This window comes from Sus scrofa, chromosome 4 (genome assembly GCF_054392235.1).
Source record: "Sus scrofa isolate SSC_HxYL_T2T_F1_AM1 chromosome 4, Sscrofa_HxYL_maternal_Yorkshire_Landrace_v2.0, whole genome shotgun sequence".
Lineage (NCBI taxonomy): Eukaryota > Metazoa > Chordata > Mammalia > Artiodactyla > Suidae > Sus > Sus scrofa.
In genome coordinates this window covers 80,173,328-80,188,884 of record NC_139386.1, presented here as the reverse complement: position 1 = coordinate 80,188,884, position 15,557 = coordinate 80,173,328, and the positions used below count along the sequence as shown (strand labels likewise).

The 15,557-nt window shown below is 46.4% G+C and overlaps 1 protein-coding gene across 10 annotated transcripts in view; it reads left to right on the top strand.

Moving 5' to 3' along the window:
* LYN (LYN proto-oncogene, Src family tyrosine kinase) overlaps positions 1 to 15,557 on the top strand; it is a 108,046-nt gene that overhangs the window by 51,487 nt on the left and 41,002 nt on the right. For 5 of the 10 annotated variants that reach the window (XM_021089363.2, XM_085022346.1, XM_085022345.1 and 2 more), the window contains exons 2-8: positions 1,841 to 1,914; positions 5,506 to 5,551; positions 6,302 to 6,407; positions 8,115 to 8,213; positions 8,334 to 8,437; positions 9,758 to 9,907; positions 11,709 to 11,861. In XM_021089363.2, coding sequence (XP_020945022.1) covers positions 1,846 to 1,914; positions 5,506 to 5,551; positions 6,302 to 6,407; positions 8,115 to 8,213; positions 8,334 to 8,437; positions 9,758 to 9,907; positions 11,709 to 11,861 — 727 coding nt within the window. In that variant the 5' untranslated portion in view covers positions 1,841 to 1,845. Of the gene's footprint in view, positions 1 to 1,840; positions 1,978 to 5,505; positions 5,552 to 6,301; positions 6,408 to 8,114; positions 8,214 to 8,333; positions 8,438 to 9,757; positions 9,908 to 11,708; positions 11,862 to 15,557 lie in introns of all 10 variants that reach the window. The other 5 variants (XM_021089358.2, XM_021089361.2, XM_021089356.2 and 2 more) reach the window with 1 other exon arrangement.

Genomic DNA, 15,557 nt, shown 5'->3' with positions numbered 1-15,557 from the left:
ATGGTTTTTGCGCCACCTCGTTCTCTTGGTTCTGCAGCACCGTTTCAATGGCGATGATTTAAACCCAGCTTTCCTGAGGGGTGGAGATGGGTGGGACTGGCCAGAAAAGAACACCCCTGTTTATTTACAGATCAGCTAGAAAACCCACCTCCATTACAGAAACTTTAGCACATGAAAAAAAAAAAAAAAAAAGTGCTGTTTTGAGTCAAAGAACTACTTGCTTCCCCTTTATTTTGGGAACTACAGCTCGCTAGTTTCAGAAAGAGGTGTGACTGTCCTTAGAGGCTCCCTACGTCAACCCAGGAAAAGATAAACAAGGCGCAGATCGAAGTCCTCCTGGAAGCCTGGGGAACTAAACGGGACTAGGGGCAGGATGAGCTGGGAAAACAGTGCAGAGGGTGACAGACAAGTGGTCCTGAGGTTTCCTAGAACAGTTCCTCCTCCAGGAGGTGTGGCGAATTCCCACCACTCGCCTTCCCTGTGTGAAACCATCTCTCTGAAGTTCTAGGCCAGGGTCCCCACTGGCAGTGCTTCAGAATGACACCCATCAGCGGGGGAGCACCTCCCACCCCACCCCCGGAGGGATGCCTGGTGCGGGAGAACTTCCTGGCCCGTGTCCCAGGACTCTGTTCCATGAGCCCAGGGCATTCTGGTGTTCTTTCAGGTTTGGGAACGGGCCCTCTAGGACCCTCTGATGGAGCTCCTAATAGATTTTGTTTCTTTTTAAATGTATACATTTGACCCCAAGGCTGTAGTGTGAGGCCAGAGTCCTGTGCTATTTCAGTGCTGTGACCCCCTCTTTAGTCTCCAGAGTGCTTTGGGGGGTGTTCTATGCATCCCAGTCCTAACGGAGTGAACAAAGAAGAGTTATCATTTGGAAGCGTGATTACGTCCTTGCTGGCTGAGCACTAGCCATCTTCTGAGGCTGGCTCTCCCCTGAAGCCTCAGTCACAGGCATGGCCGTCTGATGGCACCTGTTTGTGCCCCCCAGCTCCACCATCTCTCCTGGTGTCCTCACTCACAAGTCTTACTGGGAAGACTACTGGCTGTGATTGTTTGGGGGTTCCTGTAAACATCTTTTCTCCCACATCCTAGTCCCCTCTTTTATTTTCAGTCTAGGTGAAGGCCACCTCTGTTCCCCAGGCCCCAAGCCACATTGGGCTGGCGCCTGGCTCTGTGCCTTCTGGCTCTTAATCATGCTCGCCCTTGAAGCCCCAGGCCTCTCACTTCACCTTGCAAGGTGGCCTTGGCTTTCAGCTGTGCCTCCTCTCCAGCCCTCCTCCTGGACTTCCTTACTTGTTCCCTGAAGGGATCGGCTTAAACTAATTCCCTGAAGGGGCCGTGTGAGCTCAGGGCCAATACTTTGCACATGAAGTTCCTTCTTCCCAGAATCTCGTTGCTGCCTTTGCCACCCAGCTGACATCACCCGCATTTTGAATCACAGAGCATTTCCTTCCAGATGCTTCCCTGACATCCTTTTCCTCTTGCCTCGGTTCCACGTCCTTTCCTCTGTCCTGTGCATCCTCTCATCATTGACTTGCCACATTGTAGTGTAATTTTCATTCACACGTCTTCGCCACAAGATTAGGAGTGTCTTTAGAGCAGGAATTATGTCTTGCAGACATAGAATTGATTCTCCATAGTTGTCGAATGAATGAATGCGTGCATGCATGAACAAGCAGCTGATTTGTGAACAGCATCCCCTTTTGAGTTTGTGAAACCATCTGTGATGAAAAAATCAAAGTATGTTCTTTTTGCTCTTCGTTAATGGAGGGATTTTGGTGGCTTGGAGCCAGTTCTAGAATGGTAAAACAATGCCGTTACTTTTCTGTTCCAACAGGAACTATGGGATGTATAAAATCAAAAAGGAAAGACAATCTGAATGACGATGGAGTAGATTTGAAGACTCAACCAGTACGTAATACTGACCGCACTATTTATGTGAGAGATCCAACGTCCAATAAACAGCAAAGGCCAGTAAGTAGATAGTCTCAGGGGAGCCTTCCCACAGCAGGATCAAAGCATGGCTGCATAATTTAAACATCAGATCTGTACCATGTTCATGCAAAAAAAAAAAAAAAAAAAAATCCTGTCAGTTACTTGGGCCTCAAATAATTTTTTTTTTCTTTTGCCACTGCGCTCACGGCATATGGAACTTCCCAGGCCAGGGATTGAATCTGAGCCACTGCAGAGAAAATATCAGATCCTTAACCCACTGCACCGCAGCGGGAACTCCCTCAACTATTTTTTTATATACTTTGTAACTTACTCCTTTAAAGAGTTTATAAATATTTCCAGGAAAACCAGGCCACTTATTGTACAATAAAGGGGCCTTTGGTCGCCTTCTTATGTGTGGGGGTAATCACCTTTCATTATCACTGGTGTGAAAACACGCCCTTCATGTATAAAAATATGTCTCTGAGCTTGCGTGATTTCAGATTGGTAGTGGGATTAGTGCAGTGGTCTGGAAGCAGAGGAAATGCTGGATTCAAGTCTGAAGCCAAAATAGGTGCTAATATGTCCTTTGGCATATCACACTTTACCCCATCTTGTCATTCTTAGGTTAATTCAAAAGAGTACGAACACTGAAGTTGTCATGACTTATTACAGAGAATTAAAAGATTTTATTAAAAACCACAATCAATTTTGTCCTCTAACTTTGGACAGATATCTGTACCAACATTTTTATACAAGTGATGTACTATTTGATGCATTTGAGAAATGCTTGGCAAAGGAAGAACTAATATCTCATATGGAAAAGAGGAACAGAGCTTTGGATAATTATAACCCTCAATGCATTTTATTTCAGATCTTGTATCCTTTCCATCTATTCGTCCACTATATATATGTACATCTCCCTTTGCCTGGTTTTTATGGAATTTCTCAGCATTTAAGCTGGAAGCAGGTTATTTCAGGTTAGCCCAAATGCCTTCATTAAGAGATTTTAGGGTTCCCTGGTGGCTCAACGGGTTAAGCATCCAGCGTTGTCACTGCTTTGGCTCTGGTTACTGCTGTGGTGCAGGTTTGATCCCTGGCCCAGGAACTTCTGCATGCCTCGGGCTCAACCCCCCACCCCCCAAAAAAAGAAAAAAGAAAAAGCAGTGGAGCTGAAGAGTGAATTTATATTATGCTATTAATTATCATATATGATATTTCCAGGTACATAAGTTAACTTTGTAATTTTATATATAGACACTCAAATTGTATAAGATTATTAATAACTTTAACAATTAAGTAATTGTAAGTACATATAAAAGTAATATTTTAAAACACATCACATGAATAGGTATAGGCATGGAGCTATACATGTAAATATGACTAATAGAAAATGAACTAGTACAAGGAATTGGAGTCACAAATAGTTTTCTTATTATACACTTCAAAGATCTCATAAAAAGGATCTGGCTTTTTCTGGTATCATGTGCTGTATAGATGTTACATGCTTTAAAAGGTTTTTTTTTTTTTTTTTTTAAAGAGATTAAAGAATATGTCCTTTATTCAGAAAAGCAAAGGGAAACCGTATGAACTCATGCACCATTTTTCCTATTATTAAGAGGAAAGGAAGTTAAGGGTTTTCTTGTGGCACAACTGGCGACAGATTCGATGCTGTCACTGTTGTGGTGCAGGTTCAATCCCTGGTCCGGGAACTTCCATATGCTGCATGTATGGCCAAAAGAAAAGAGTAACAATTACAAAGTTAAAAATTAAGTTAGAAAGCAGAAGTGGTAAACGTGCTTGAAGTCTCTCAGTTCCCACATGTACGGGAGCATTTACTTGTGCCTCTGGTTACGGAGGCCCTTGGTCATGGACCTTCTTCCACGGCCGTAGATAACACTCGGCTCCCCCAGCTGTGCGCACTGCCCCCTGGATTTGTCACAGGAGGCCTAATGTGACGGCGAGGCTGAGTTGCTGCCAGTTCAACAAGATCCTAAGGAAAAGACATCTTACAAAGAGAGCATGATGATAGAAGTATTCCATACGAGTATTTTTGTCTTCTGCAAAGTGTGTTGAAACATTTGTGAACGAAAGACACTTTGATGTGTGAGAATCAGCTTGCTGCTTTCCGAATAACTACATTCGTTTCTCATCTTCTGATGCTTTCCTCTAACTCATCTAAAATTGGTCAGAATTCCTAATTTTGCAAATCTAAATGAATTCAAAATCAGTATAAAACGTCTTAAAATAAGTATTTAAGGATAATATGGACCCAAGATTTTCTGATACCAGGGAGATAGTCTCCAGGTCCCCACCCCAACCATCCGATTGGCTGACTTTGCTAAGACATTTAAATTTCAGTACTAACTGTTTTGTTCCCAATTCCATGAGATCACTTTAATCAAAGGGCAACATGCTTTGTGGGTATAAGCCATGACAATACCTTCTTTAACCGAGGCCCAAGAGGAGTTCCTGTCGTGGCTCAGTGGTTAACGAATCTGACTGGGAACCATGAGGTTGCAGGTTCGATCCCTGACCTTGCTCAGTGGGTTAAGGATCTGGCGTTGCCGTGAGCTGTGGTGTAGGTCGAAGACGCGGTTCGGATCCCGCATTCCTGTGGCTCTGGCATAGGCTGGCAGCTACAGCTCCGATTAGACCCCTAGCCTGGGAACCTCCATATGCCGTGGGAAGCAGCCCTAGAAAAGGCAAAAAGCCAAAAAAAAAAAAAAAAAAAAAAAAAAAAGAGGCCCAAGAGGCCTTTCACCTATGGTCACTGAGGGAAAAGGAATTCGATTTAAAATGTAATTGAGGTGGCCTTTTGTGCCCCCAGACCCTGCCTGATAATTGGCTTCCCAATGAGCCTCTGTCCCCATGACACAATGCGGGGCAGCCACAGTAAGCCTGGGGGCCTTTGAACTTGTTCTCAGCAGCTAGTGCCTGAGCCCTGACTGCTGTTGTTAAAACAAGCCCAGGAGACATGAAGATCAGCGGTCTTGCTGGTGGCACTTCCACAAGGTCACCAGGGCTCCAGGCCACTCCACCTTTGGCTCTGTCGCGTCTGGTGACTGGTTTGCATGGCTGCTGAGCCCCCAGGTGTTACCTGCTTCTGGAGAACAGAGAAGGCAAGGGACCAGGAGAACCAGTCCCAAAAACCTCCCGACAGCTTGCAGGTCCGCTTGCTCCCCTGGCTGCATAGGATGTTGGAGGACCGGGAGGCACAGGCATGTAGCTGGGCACACTGCCGCCCCAAACAACCCGAGGGATCTATTAACAAGGAATACGGAGGGGGATGAGTGAGTGAGCAGCTCGAGGCCCCTGTCCAGAGCTTGTTCATCTCCTGTAGGAATAGGTCAGTGTCTGCTGGGGAAGGAAGAGCCCCTCCCTGCTCCTTGGGGGTCGTCAGGACCTCCCATCCAGGTCCCCTCTCTGCATTCCTCTGCTTTCCTGCTTAGAAATTAGCCAACCCCAACCTCGTTTGCTGCTGTTGGCAAAGAACGGTGCCTGCAATATGAGTGTAAGCATAAAAAGCTGAACCTCAAAAATATCTTTCTAACAAATGTTCTCTCGTAGGTGGCAGACTCTCAGCTTTTACCAGGACAGAGGTTTCAAACCAAAGGTATGTTTTCATGACAGTGGTCGTTTCTTGTCTTCACTGTTAGAGCCCCTCTCAAGTAGTTGTCCTGGGTGTTTTGTGGAAAAAAGAGTCCCATTGCATAACACGCATCCTTTTGACCATGTCAACGTGTCCAGTTTGGTGGCATCGAGCGTATTCACCGTGTTGTGCAGCCATCACCACCATCCACCTCCAGAACTTCTCTTCATCCCACCTTGAAACTGTCCCCACTAAACCCTCGGTCCCAGCCCTCCTCCCGGCCCTGGCCCCGCCCACCTCCTGCTTTCTGTCTCTCTGAGTCTGAACGCTCTAGGGAATCCAGTAGCATTGTCCTTTTGAGGCTGGCTTCTTTCACTGAGCACAGCCTTCAGGATTCATCCACGTTGTAGCGTGTGTCAGAATCTCCGTCCTTTTTAAGGCTGACTAATGTTCTGCTGTCCGTGTCGACTGCATTGCATTCATTTGGATTTTTGCTCCTCTTGGCTTTTGTGAATATGCTGCATGAGCGCAGGCGTCTCACCTCTTAGACACGGAGTCGGGAGTCCTTATGGTTGTAGGTCTGCATGATTTGAAATGACACACCCTGTGTGTACAGTGGGGCTGACTGCACCCCAGGCCCTGAGCCTCTCCAGGAAGGAAGCAGATCTTCCACCCGCCTCCTCTCCTCGGCGTGTCCTTTAAGCCCTGTGAGGTCTTGTCATGACGTTTCTGCGGAGGATCCTAAAGGCTTGTGCTTGCATCCTTCCTTCTTAGATCCCGAGGAGCAAGGAGACATCGTGGTGGCTTTGTACCCCTATGATGGCATCCACCCGGATGACTTGTCATTCAAGAAAGGGGAGAAGATGAAAGTCCTGGAGGAGTAAGTGCGCCCGGGGTCACACCCACTGTCCCCTCGCCTGGCCGCCAGCCACACATGAAGCAGACGCCCCCTGGGGTGGATACATGGCCCCCAGCCCCTTGCTGCCAGCAGACACTCCCTGGGGTGGGCACACAGCCCCCAGCCTCCTTGCTGCCGGGAAGAGCAGAGCCAGAGGGGTTCTCTTCTTAGGCTCTGCTGTGGGCACTTCCCGAGGGTTCTCCCTTTGAGGACAGACACCACTCTTTCCTTCTCCGTCTATGCCGCCTGGGGAAGCACATGTTGTTTCTCTGCCATTTTCGTGTAGCAAATTTTACTCCCATTCAGCCTGGGCATGTGGGCCCAGCTGGGTGTGACTCAGCAGGGCGCCTGCTGAAGCAGAGGTCATGTCGGGAGAAGCCCTGCTCAGCAGTTAGCACTTCTGTGAAGATGCTGGACATCGTTTTCTTGACCCTCCATGCTGACTCACGGCCCTGTGGCCCTGCTCAGACCGCAGGGCTCAGGGCCCCGTTTGAGAATAAGGAACTCCAGTAATTCTCCCTCACTTTCTAATCTTGCATATGGCGTCGCCTTGGCCTGCCACCCAGAGACCCTTGGGGGGTTGGAGGAGGGAGACCTTTGTTAGCATAAGGCACCGAGTGCCCGAGAGCACTTGTCAGTTCCTGGTTGAGTGTGAATTTGAACCTGACCCTGGCCCTGCCACTTGATAGCTGCGTGACCTCGACAAGTCACTGCAACAGGACACCTTAGTGTCCTCACTTATAAGCAGGAGCGGCAGTACCTCTGCCATGGGTTTCATGTGAGAATCACGTGTGTGTGCACGTCTGTGAACATGGTACAGGCATGGAATGGACCACAGCCTAGGGCCAGTATGATGTCTTCTGTGCAGGGACCCCCGCCTGCCTGTGGGACTCTGACGGGGAATGTGCTGAGGCTCCCAGCGACCCATCCACCCCTCCCTCCCCAGCCCCTTCCCCGGCTCTGTGCCTCCTGCAAAAGATGGGAGTGTGGTGATGGGACTTACCGGCTTGGGACTATTTTATGGTTTTCTATTTCTTTTTTCCACGACATCTGTCTATGGAAATGAAATATTTTCACAAAGGAGTTTGTAGCATAGGAATGCTGGCCCTTTACTCTCCTGACTCCCATTTCTGTAAGGATCCTAAAGCATTTCTTAGCTATCCCGAGGGAAGTTACGAACTTTTTGCTTCTGCAAGAGAGGAACTATTTTCACCAGCTCCTGTTTGGCACCTGGGAGCCCAGCGACCCACGCTACAGTCATGAGGCTGTTTTCCTTTGCCCCAGCGCTAAAGATATTTGTATTTCAGGGAGCGCCTGTTGTGGCTCAGCGGTAACAAACCTAACTAGTATCCATGAGGATGTGGGTTTGATCCCTGGCCTCGATTAGTGGGTTTAAGGGTCCAGCATTGCCGTGAGCTGTGGTGTAGGTTGTAGACGTGGCTCAGATCTGCTGTAGCTGTGGTATAGACCCCTAGGCTGAGAACCATGTGCTGCAGATGTGGCCCTAAAAAAAAAAAAAAGATATTTGTGTTTCAGCAAGAGGTGTGAACACCCCGCCCCCCCCATCCTGGGGTTCCCGGGGTCTCCTGCCCTCCCTCACCTGCCCCACAACAAACAGTGAGGACAGTTGCTGTTGTGGTCCCTGAGGCACTGGATCCAAACCCTTTGGGATACGTGTTTCTATTCCAGGCACGGAGAGTGGTGGAAAGCGAAATCCCTTTCAACCAAGAGAGAAGGCTTCATCCCCAGCAACTACGTGGCCAAAGTCAACACCTTGGAAACAGAAGAGTGAGTCCTTCCCAGTTTTGTCTAAGACGGTTTTGCTTGTCAATTGCATTTCTTGTTTCTTCTTAGTCATTTTCCTTCCCTGGATTATGACACCCAGGCAATGTTACTCTGTCTCCTCAGGTGGTTTTTCAAGGACATAACCAGGAAAGACGCTGAAAGGCAGCTTTTGGCACCAGGGAACAGCCCCGGAGCTTTTCTTATCAGAGAAAGTGAAACATTAAAAGGTAGGAAGTGACTTACGTCCTCTTATAAAGCACCCTTTAGGAAATCATTCTTAGAAATGATTCTAGAATTCCCAAAACAAACAAAAACCAAAGGAATTACAGGCCAACCTCATTTTATTGGGCTTCACTTTGTTGTGCTTTGCAAATACTGCTTTTTTTTTTTTTTTGTAACACATTGAAGGTTTGTGGCAACCTGCATGGAGCAAGTGTATTGGTGTCATTTTTCCAACAGCCTTGGCTCATTTCGTGTCTCTGTGTTACATTTTGGTACTTCTCACAACATTTCATACTTTTCCATTGTTATTATTATATTTATGTGGCGAGATCGATGATCAATGATCTTTGATGTTATTATTATGACTTAGTGGAGGATCTGATGATGATTAGCAATTTTTAGCAATAAATCATTTCTAAAGTAAGGTACATATGTTGTTTTTTAGACATTTGCTATTGCACACTTGATAGACTACAGCACAGTGTCATCATAACTTTTTTATGCCCTGAGAGGCCAAAAAGTTTGTGTGACTTACTTTATTAGAGTATTTGCTTCTTTGAAGTGATCTGGAACCCAACCTGCCATATCGCTGAGCTCTGCCTGTACTGTGTTCTGATAGTGAAAGTTTTATAGTTTCATAACAAATAACAAACTGAAATTATTAATTTTGCTACTAAAGTAACATAAAAGCAGACATAACTCGCCATTTCTTACCCTGCTTTATATTTGCAGAGCCTCTTACATGATTATTGAGAGTTAATCTTGAAATTTTAAGAGAAAGAAAATCAAAATAACTTTCCAATTCACTGAAATAATTGAAAAAAAAATCACAAAGAAGGAAAGGTGCATGTTGGTAAGCGTTACGGCAAACAAAACGCTAGCCTTGTTTGTCAAGTAGACTTTTTTGATAAGACTTCAAAATTGTGTACTATAAACATGCTCAATTTAGAGTGTATATGTTTTTATTTAAAAAGATGTACCATGGGAGTTCCCTTCATGGCTCAGTGGTTAACAAACCCAACTAGGATCCAGGAAGACTCGGGTTTGGTCCCTGGCCTTGCTCAGTGGGTTGAGGATCTGGCGTTGCCGTGAGCTGTGGTGTAGGTCGAAGACGAGGCTTGGATCCTGCATTGCTGTGGCTGTGGTGTAGGATGGCAGCTACAGCTCTGATTTGACCCCTAGCTTGGGAACCTCCATATGCTGAGAGTGGGGCCCTAAAATGCAAAAAAAAAAAGGAAGCAAAAAAGGGTTTACCATGGTGTGTATAATGCTTATCATACTTACAGAACATCAGTGTAATCATTGCTGTGCTTCTTCCCCCTCAGGAAGTTACTCTCTGTCGGTCAGAGATTACGACCCGGTGCATGGAGATGTTATTAAGCACTACAAAATCAGAAGCCTGGACAATGGGGGTTATTACATCTCCCCACGAATCACTTTTCCTTGTATCAGTGACATGATTAAGTATTACCAAAGTAAGTGACAACACAAGGTCAGACAGGAAAAGCTATAACTATATGGTGTCCAATACTTTTTTATATTGCAATTTTTTGTATCTTGCCACTTTACTGAATTCATTGATTACTAGGCTTCTGGTAGTCTGTAGGATTTTCTATGTATAGTATCAGGTCATCTGCAAATAGTGACAGTTTTATATCTTCCTTTCCAATTTGGGTACCTTTTATTTGTTTTTCTTGTCTGATTGCTGTGGCTAGGACTTCAAATACTATGTTAAATACAATTTTGGGAGGTCCCATCATGGCTCAGCGGAAACAAATCCGACTAGTATCCATGAGGACACAGGTTCACTCCCTGGCCTCACCCAGTGGGTTGAGGATCTGGCATTGCCACGAGCTGTGGTGTAGGTCACAGATGTGGCTGTGGCTGCAGTGTAGGCCAGCGGCTACAGCTCCGATTTGACCCCTAGCCCGGGAACCTCTGTATGCCTCGAGTGTGGCCCTAAAAAACCAAAAAAAAAAAAAAAAGGAAAAAAAAATTTTTTTTGTATGTGTCATATTTCTTCTGGATAAAGCTGGAGGATTATAATTGGTTCTAAATGAAACTATAAGTATACATTCAGGGTCAGCTTGGGTCTTTATGAATAATTATCACAGACCTTCCCATTGATTTGTGCTGTTTTAACAGCTGCTGTTCCAGAATTACAAAGAAAGTAATGAATATTATCTTGGCATCGTACATACTTTTTTACAACGCATCTTTAAATGTCTAGACTAGGAATGCCGATTTGTGGATGTGTCTTAGTGTATATATGTGTACGTGTGTGTAAAAGTAATAGATACTCCTGGTCACAGAAAACAGAAATAACCCCCAAACACCAAATTATTTAGAAGTGGCCCATCAGCTCCAATTCCAGACTGCTCTCCAGCACTGCTCTGATGAACCCACAACCAGCCTTTAGGTTTGAGTTTGGCTGTGATGGGCAGCTGTTGTTACTGCTTATTTCTTCCACCTGCTCTAAGGGAACACGCCTGATAAAATTTGCCTAGGTCCCACAGTATGGAGAGAGCAAGTGCCCCGGATTTGGTGCCCCCGCCCCCCGTTACCCCCACCCTCTGTTCATCAGCCCCGTGCGTTGAGTGCTTGTGGAGCCCTGGCCCTTTTGTGGAGCTAGGGTCTCCTGGTGACACAACCAAGTCCCCAGCATTGTGCCCTGAAGAGCTTACATGAGCTCGGTGATGATACTTTTATTAAGTGTGACCACCTGTCTGTCTTTATTTATCTGTTCATTCTGCTTTTAATTTTTATAGATTAGCATTCCTGGTGAATACAATCCAGTCTGTCTTAAATTGTCTTTCACTTAAGAATTTCAAATGTGGAGTTCCCATTGTGGCGCAGTGGTTAACGAATCCAACTAGGAACCATGTGGTTGTGGGTTCGGTCCCTGCCCTTGCTCAGTGGGTTAACGATCCAGCATTGCCGTGAACTGTGGTGTAGGTTACAGATGCGGCTTGGATCCTGCATTGCTGTGGCTCTGGCGTAGGCCGGCAGCTACAGCTGATTCGACCCCTAGCCTGGGAACCTCCATATGCCGAGGGAGCAGCCCAAAGAAATAGCAAAAAGACAAAAAAAAAAAAAAAAAAAAAAAAAAGAATTTCAAATGTTATGTTATTACACAGAAGATACCCCCTTGAGTATTTTAGGTTTGTAGACTTTGGCGGGTTGGAAATGATAAGATGGATCGTCCAGACGTCTCTGCAGATGCTGGTAAAATGCAAAGGATCACCTTTTCCGCGTTTACTCTCTCCTTCAAATCAGAGCAGTCGGATGGCTTGTGCAGAAGATTGGAGAAGGCGTGCATTAGCCCCAAACCACAGAAGCCATGGGACAAAGATGCGTGGGAGATCCCCCGGGAGTCCATTAAGCTGGTGAAGAGGCTCGGCGCTGGGCAGTTCGGGGAAGTCTGGATGGGTGAGTGTGTGGGAGACAGAGTCCCCTCTGGAGGTGATGGTGGGAGACGCAAGAACTCCAGCCGTTTCTGTCCGTTTTCTCAGAAGTATGGCTACTTTTGTTTCCTTTTGTCCACCTGGTGCCAAGGACTCACCTACAACACCCACGAGATTAGATTCTACCTCTTCCTGTGACTTGGTAACTCTCTTTCAGGAGGAATGTTTATCAGGAAGTGGGCAGTGGCATTTATGCTGGTGGTTCTGTCTTCTCTTCCACGATTCTCTCATCACCAGACTCTCTGGATACACCCGTGAAATAAGTACCGGAACATGCTTGCATTTCAGGGAAGGGTGGCCCTGGGCTAGGACCATCCTTACTAGGGAGCTGAAGAGAGAGCCTCACATATACTGTGGTTTCTCACCAAGAAACTTTCTCAAGATGCTCAAAGTTCCATCATCAGTGAAGCATTCCTTATTATTAAATGCTGCCATCTCAGGCTGGCAAGAAGTTCACCGAAATTCCAGCAGTGGCTTCCCCCAGGGAATTCTTTTTACCCACCTGTCTTTTCTAAGGTTTTTTTTATAGTGAACGTGAATTCCTTTCCCTTTGTAATAAGATTTTTTTTTTTTTCTTTTTCCAGCTGCACTTCGGCATATGGAAGTTTCCGGGCCAGGGGTCCAAGGGGAGCTGCAGGTCTACACCACAGCCACAGCAAAGCTGGATCCGAGCATATCTGCAACCTACGCCATAGACTATGGCAACACCAGATCCTTAAGCCACTAAGCAAGGCCAGGGATCGAACCCACATCCTCACAGAGACAATATCGGGTTCTTAACCCACTGATCTACAATGGAAACCCCTGGAATAAGAATTTCTAACAGCTCTTTTTCTTGGATCACAGTCTCCACGCCAGCTTTGCGTGAGTGAGAACAGTCGTGATTTCTAAAGAGAAAGGGTAAATGGCTTTTGGAAACTGTTTGGCCCCAGCAGAGCACAAACTAGGCTCTTCAGCCTCTGCCTCCTCGTGGTCGTGTCATGTCCCCAGCCAGGGGTCTGTGAGAGAGGTTTGCCCTCTAAAATCTCAGCCCCTGGCATCACAGCTTTGCCCATCCTCTCCTGTTGCCGCTGCTTTAGCAGAAGGGGGAGCAGGATGGGACTGTTAATGGGTATGGGGTTTCCTTGGGGGCCATGAAAACACTCCAGTTATTGATGGCAGGGATGGTCCCACAAATATAAATATAGAAAAGCCAATGGATTATATACTTCAAGGGAGACAATAATATAGTATAGGAATTATATTTTAATAATACTGTCGTAGAAATCAGCAAAATAACCCAGGGAGACCCCATGTAGCTTTTACTCAACTTCCCCAGTGGTAACACGTTGCAAACCTGGGATATAAAATCACTGCTGGGATATTGATATTGAAAGTTGTTTGCTTTTTGCTTGTGCTTGCCTCCTTCTAGTTTTGTATTAAAGAAAGAAAAGAAGAAAGAGAGGGAGGGAGGGAGGGAAGGAAGGAAGGAAAAGAAAGAAAGGGAACAAAATAGAACATTTCGATCTGGGATCTTTCGCAAATACGGGTCTGTGAACCTGGCTGCCAGCCAGGAAGCTCTTCCTTAGCTGTTGAAATCTTTCAGTGTGTTGAATGCATTTCGCAGAGGGATGCTGGGCACGAAGCCCAAAGAATGGTGGTGGCTGACGTGGTGCAGGTCAGGTCAGAGGAGGTCTTTCCTGTGTGTGTCTCCCCCTGACTGAGCCCTGCCTCAGTTCAGTGGTTTAGGGGCCAGGTTTGTGCCATTGAGCGCCACCAGAATTTAGGTTTTTACTTTCTGAGGGATAAGCTCACTAGCTTCTCTCATTGGTAGAAAAAGGACAATGAATTAAAAGGTATATCCTTGTCAGCCAAGTGAGTGAATCTTTTCGTGAAGCGTGAGAAATGGCTCCCAGACCCTGGTCATACCTTGTGGTCTGGATTTTTGTTGGTCTGAAGCACAGTGGACAAATACTAGGAAGTGGCCTGTCCTGGGGGGAGCAGTGGGAGGGGATAAAAGACAGAGGAATTTCTCCCTCAAGCTGTTTCCTCTTGTCCGTGTGATCCTCCTGACATCTGGCTTGGTGACACATTTGCCTCCGTGGGCCGCTGGGTGCCAAGGGAACTGACCTGTCAGGGACACGAAGGGAGATGTTTCCTGTTGCCTCCTGGTCTCTGAAGAGACTTTGTGAAAGAGAGGAAACCTACTCGCCGTGGAATTTTGCCTTATAAGTTTTCACGGGAGCCTCTGTACTGAAACAAATCACCAGCCACCGTCTAAAATCAACGATGTGCCTTTTTCTGTAAAGCTCCCCTCCGTTTTGTGCTCTTATGCGCTTTTCAGCAAGTTGGTCACACGTGGAGTTTTCTCACATTGTCATGTCAGCTTTCTTGACCTGGGGCAGAGCAGCACCCGCAAGAAATCATTTACTACCTTCGAAAGATTTTTTTAAAAGTCCTGTTTCCACTGTAAGACCAAATCTCTGTGGCTGAGTGAGATACCTCCACCCCTGGGGGTATCTAAGAAGCTGGATCCTAAGTGCTGAATAAAATCATGCCTTGGAAGTTCCTATTGTGGCTCAGTGCATTAAGGACCCAACTTAGTGTCTGTGAGGATGCAGGTTCGATCCTTAGTCTTGCTCAGTGGATTAAAGGATCTGGTGTTGCCATGAGCTTCGGTGTAGGTCTCAGACGTGGCTTGGATCTGGTGTTGCTGTGGTTGTGGTGTAGGCCGGTAGCTGCAACTCTGATTTGACCCCTAGCCTGGGAACTTCTATATGCCACAGGTGTGGCCATAAAAAAGAAAACAAAATTAAAAATAAAATAAAAATCATGCCTTTAGTGCAAAGGGAAACCTACCCTGTCGTTCAGATGTCACGGCCCTAAGACCACTGAGCGGAAACTGCAGCCTTTCTGGAGCCAGTTTGACACAGCTGTTTTACTCACTGCTCCTTCCAGGCGCCTTATCAGCATGTTTAATATCTTTAGCAGCTGCAACATTTCCTGACAATTCTTCCCCCATGCTTGGAAAGCAATTTTTTCTTCATTCTTTATCCATAACTTGAGGTTCTGGGAGGGTCTCCGTGCGTGCCATGGCTTTTAATTTGAGAAGAGCTTGGTTTCTCTTTTGTGGCCATGCGCTGTAACAAGCAGACGGAGGAGTGCAGCCCATACGCCTGCTCGATTTCACAGCTAATTACATGAAAACTTGGGTGGTAGCCGCTGAGATCGCACCCAGAAGCCCCCACTTAGCCCCTGCGACCACAAGCCGCCTGTCCCCCGAAGGCAGCTGCTGGTCTGACTTTTGTGATGGTTTCCTGACTTTGCTTTATAGTTCTGCTACTTTTGCAAGTGGAGGTGTGTGCACCCCCACACAGTACAGTTGCCCTTTGCCTAGTTTCGAACTTTATTTATTTTTATTAGAGTATAGTTGATTCACAATGTTCTGGCAATTTCTTTCTTTCTTTCTTCTTTTTTTTTTTTGTCTTTTTGCCTTTTCTAGGGCTGCTCCCACGGCATATGGAGGTTCCCAGGCTAGGGGTCTAATCGGAGCTGTAGCCACTGGCCTATGCCACAGCCACAGCAACGCGGGATCCGAGCTGTGTTTGCAACCTACACCACAGCTCACGGCAACACCGGATCTTTAACCCACTGAGCAAGGGCAGGGACCAAACCCGCAACC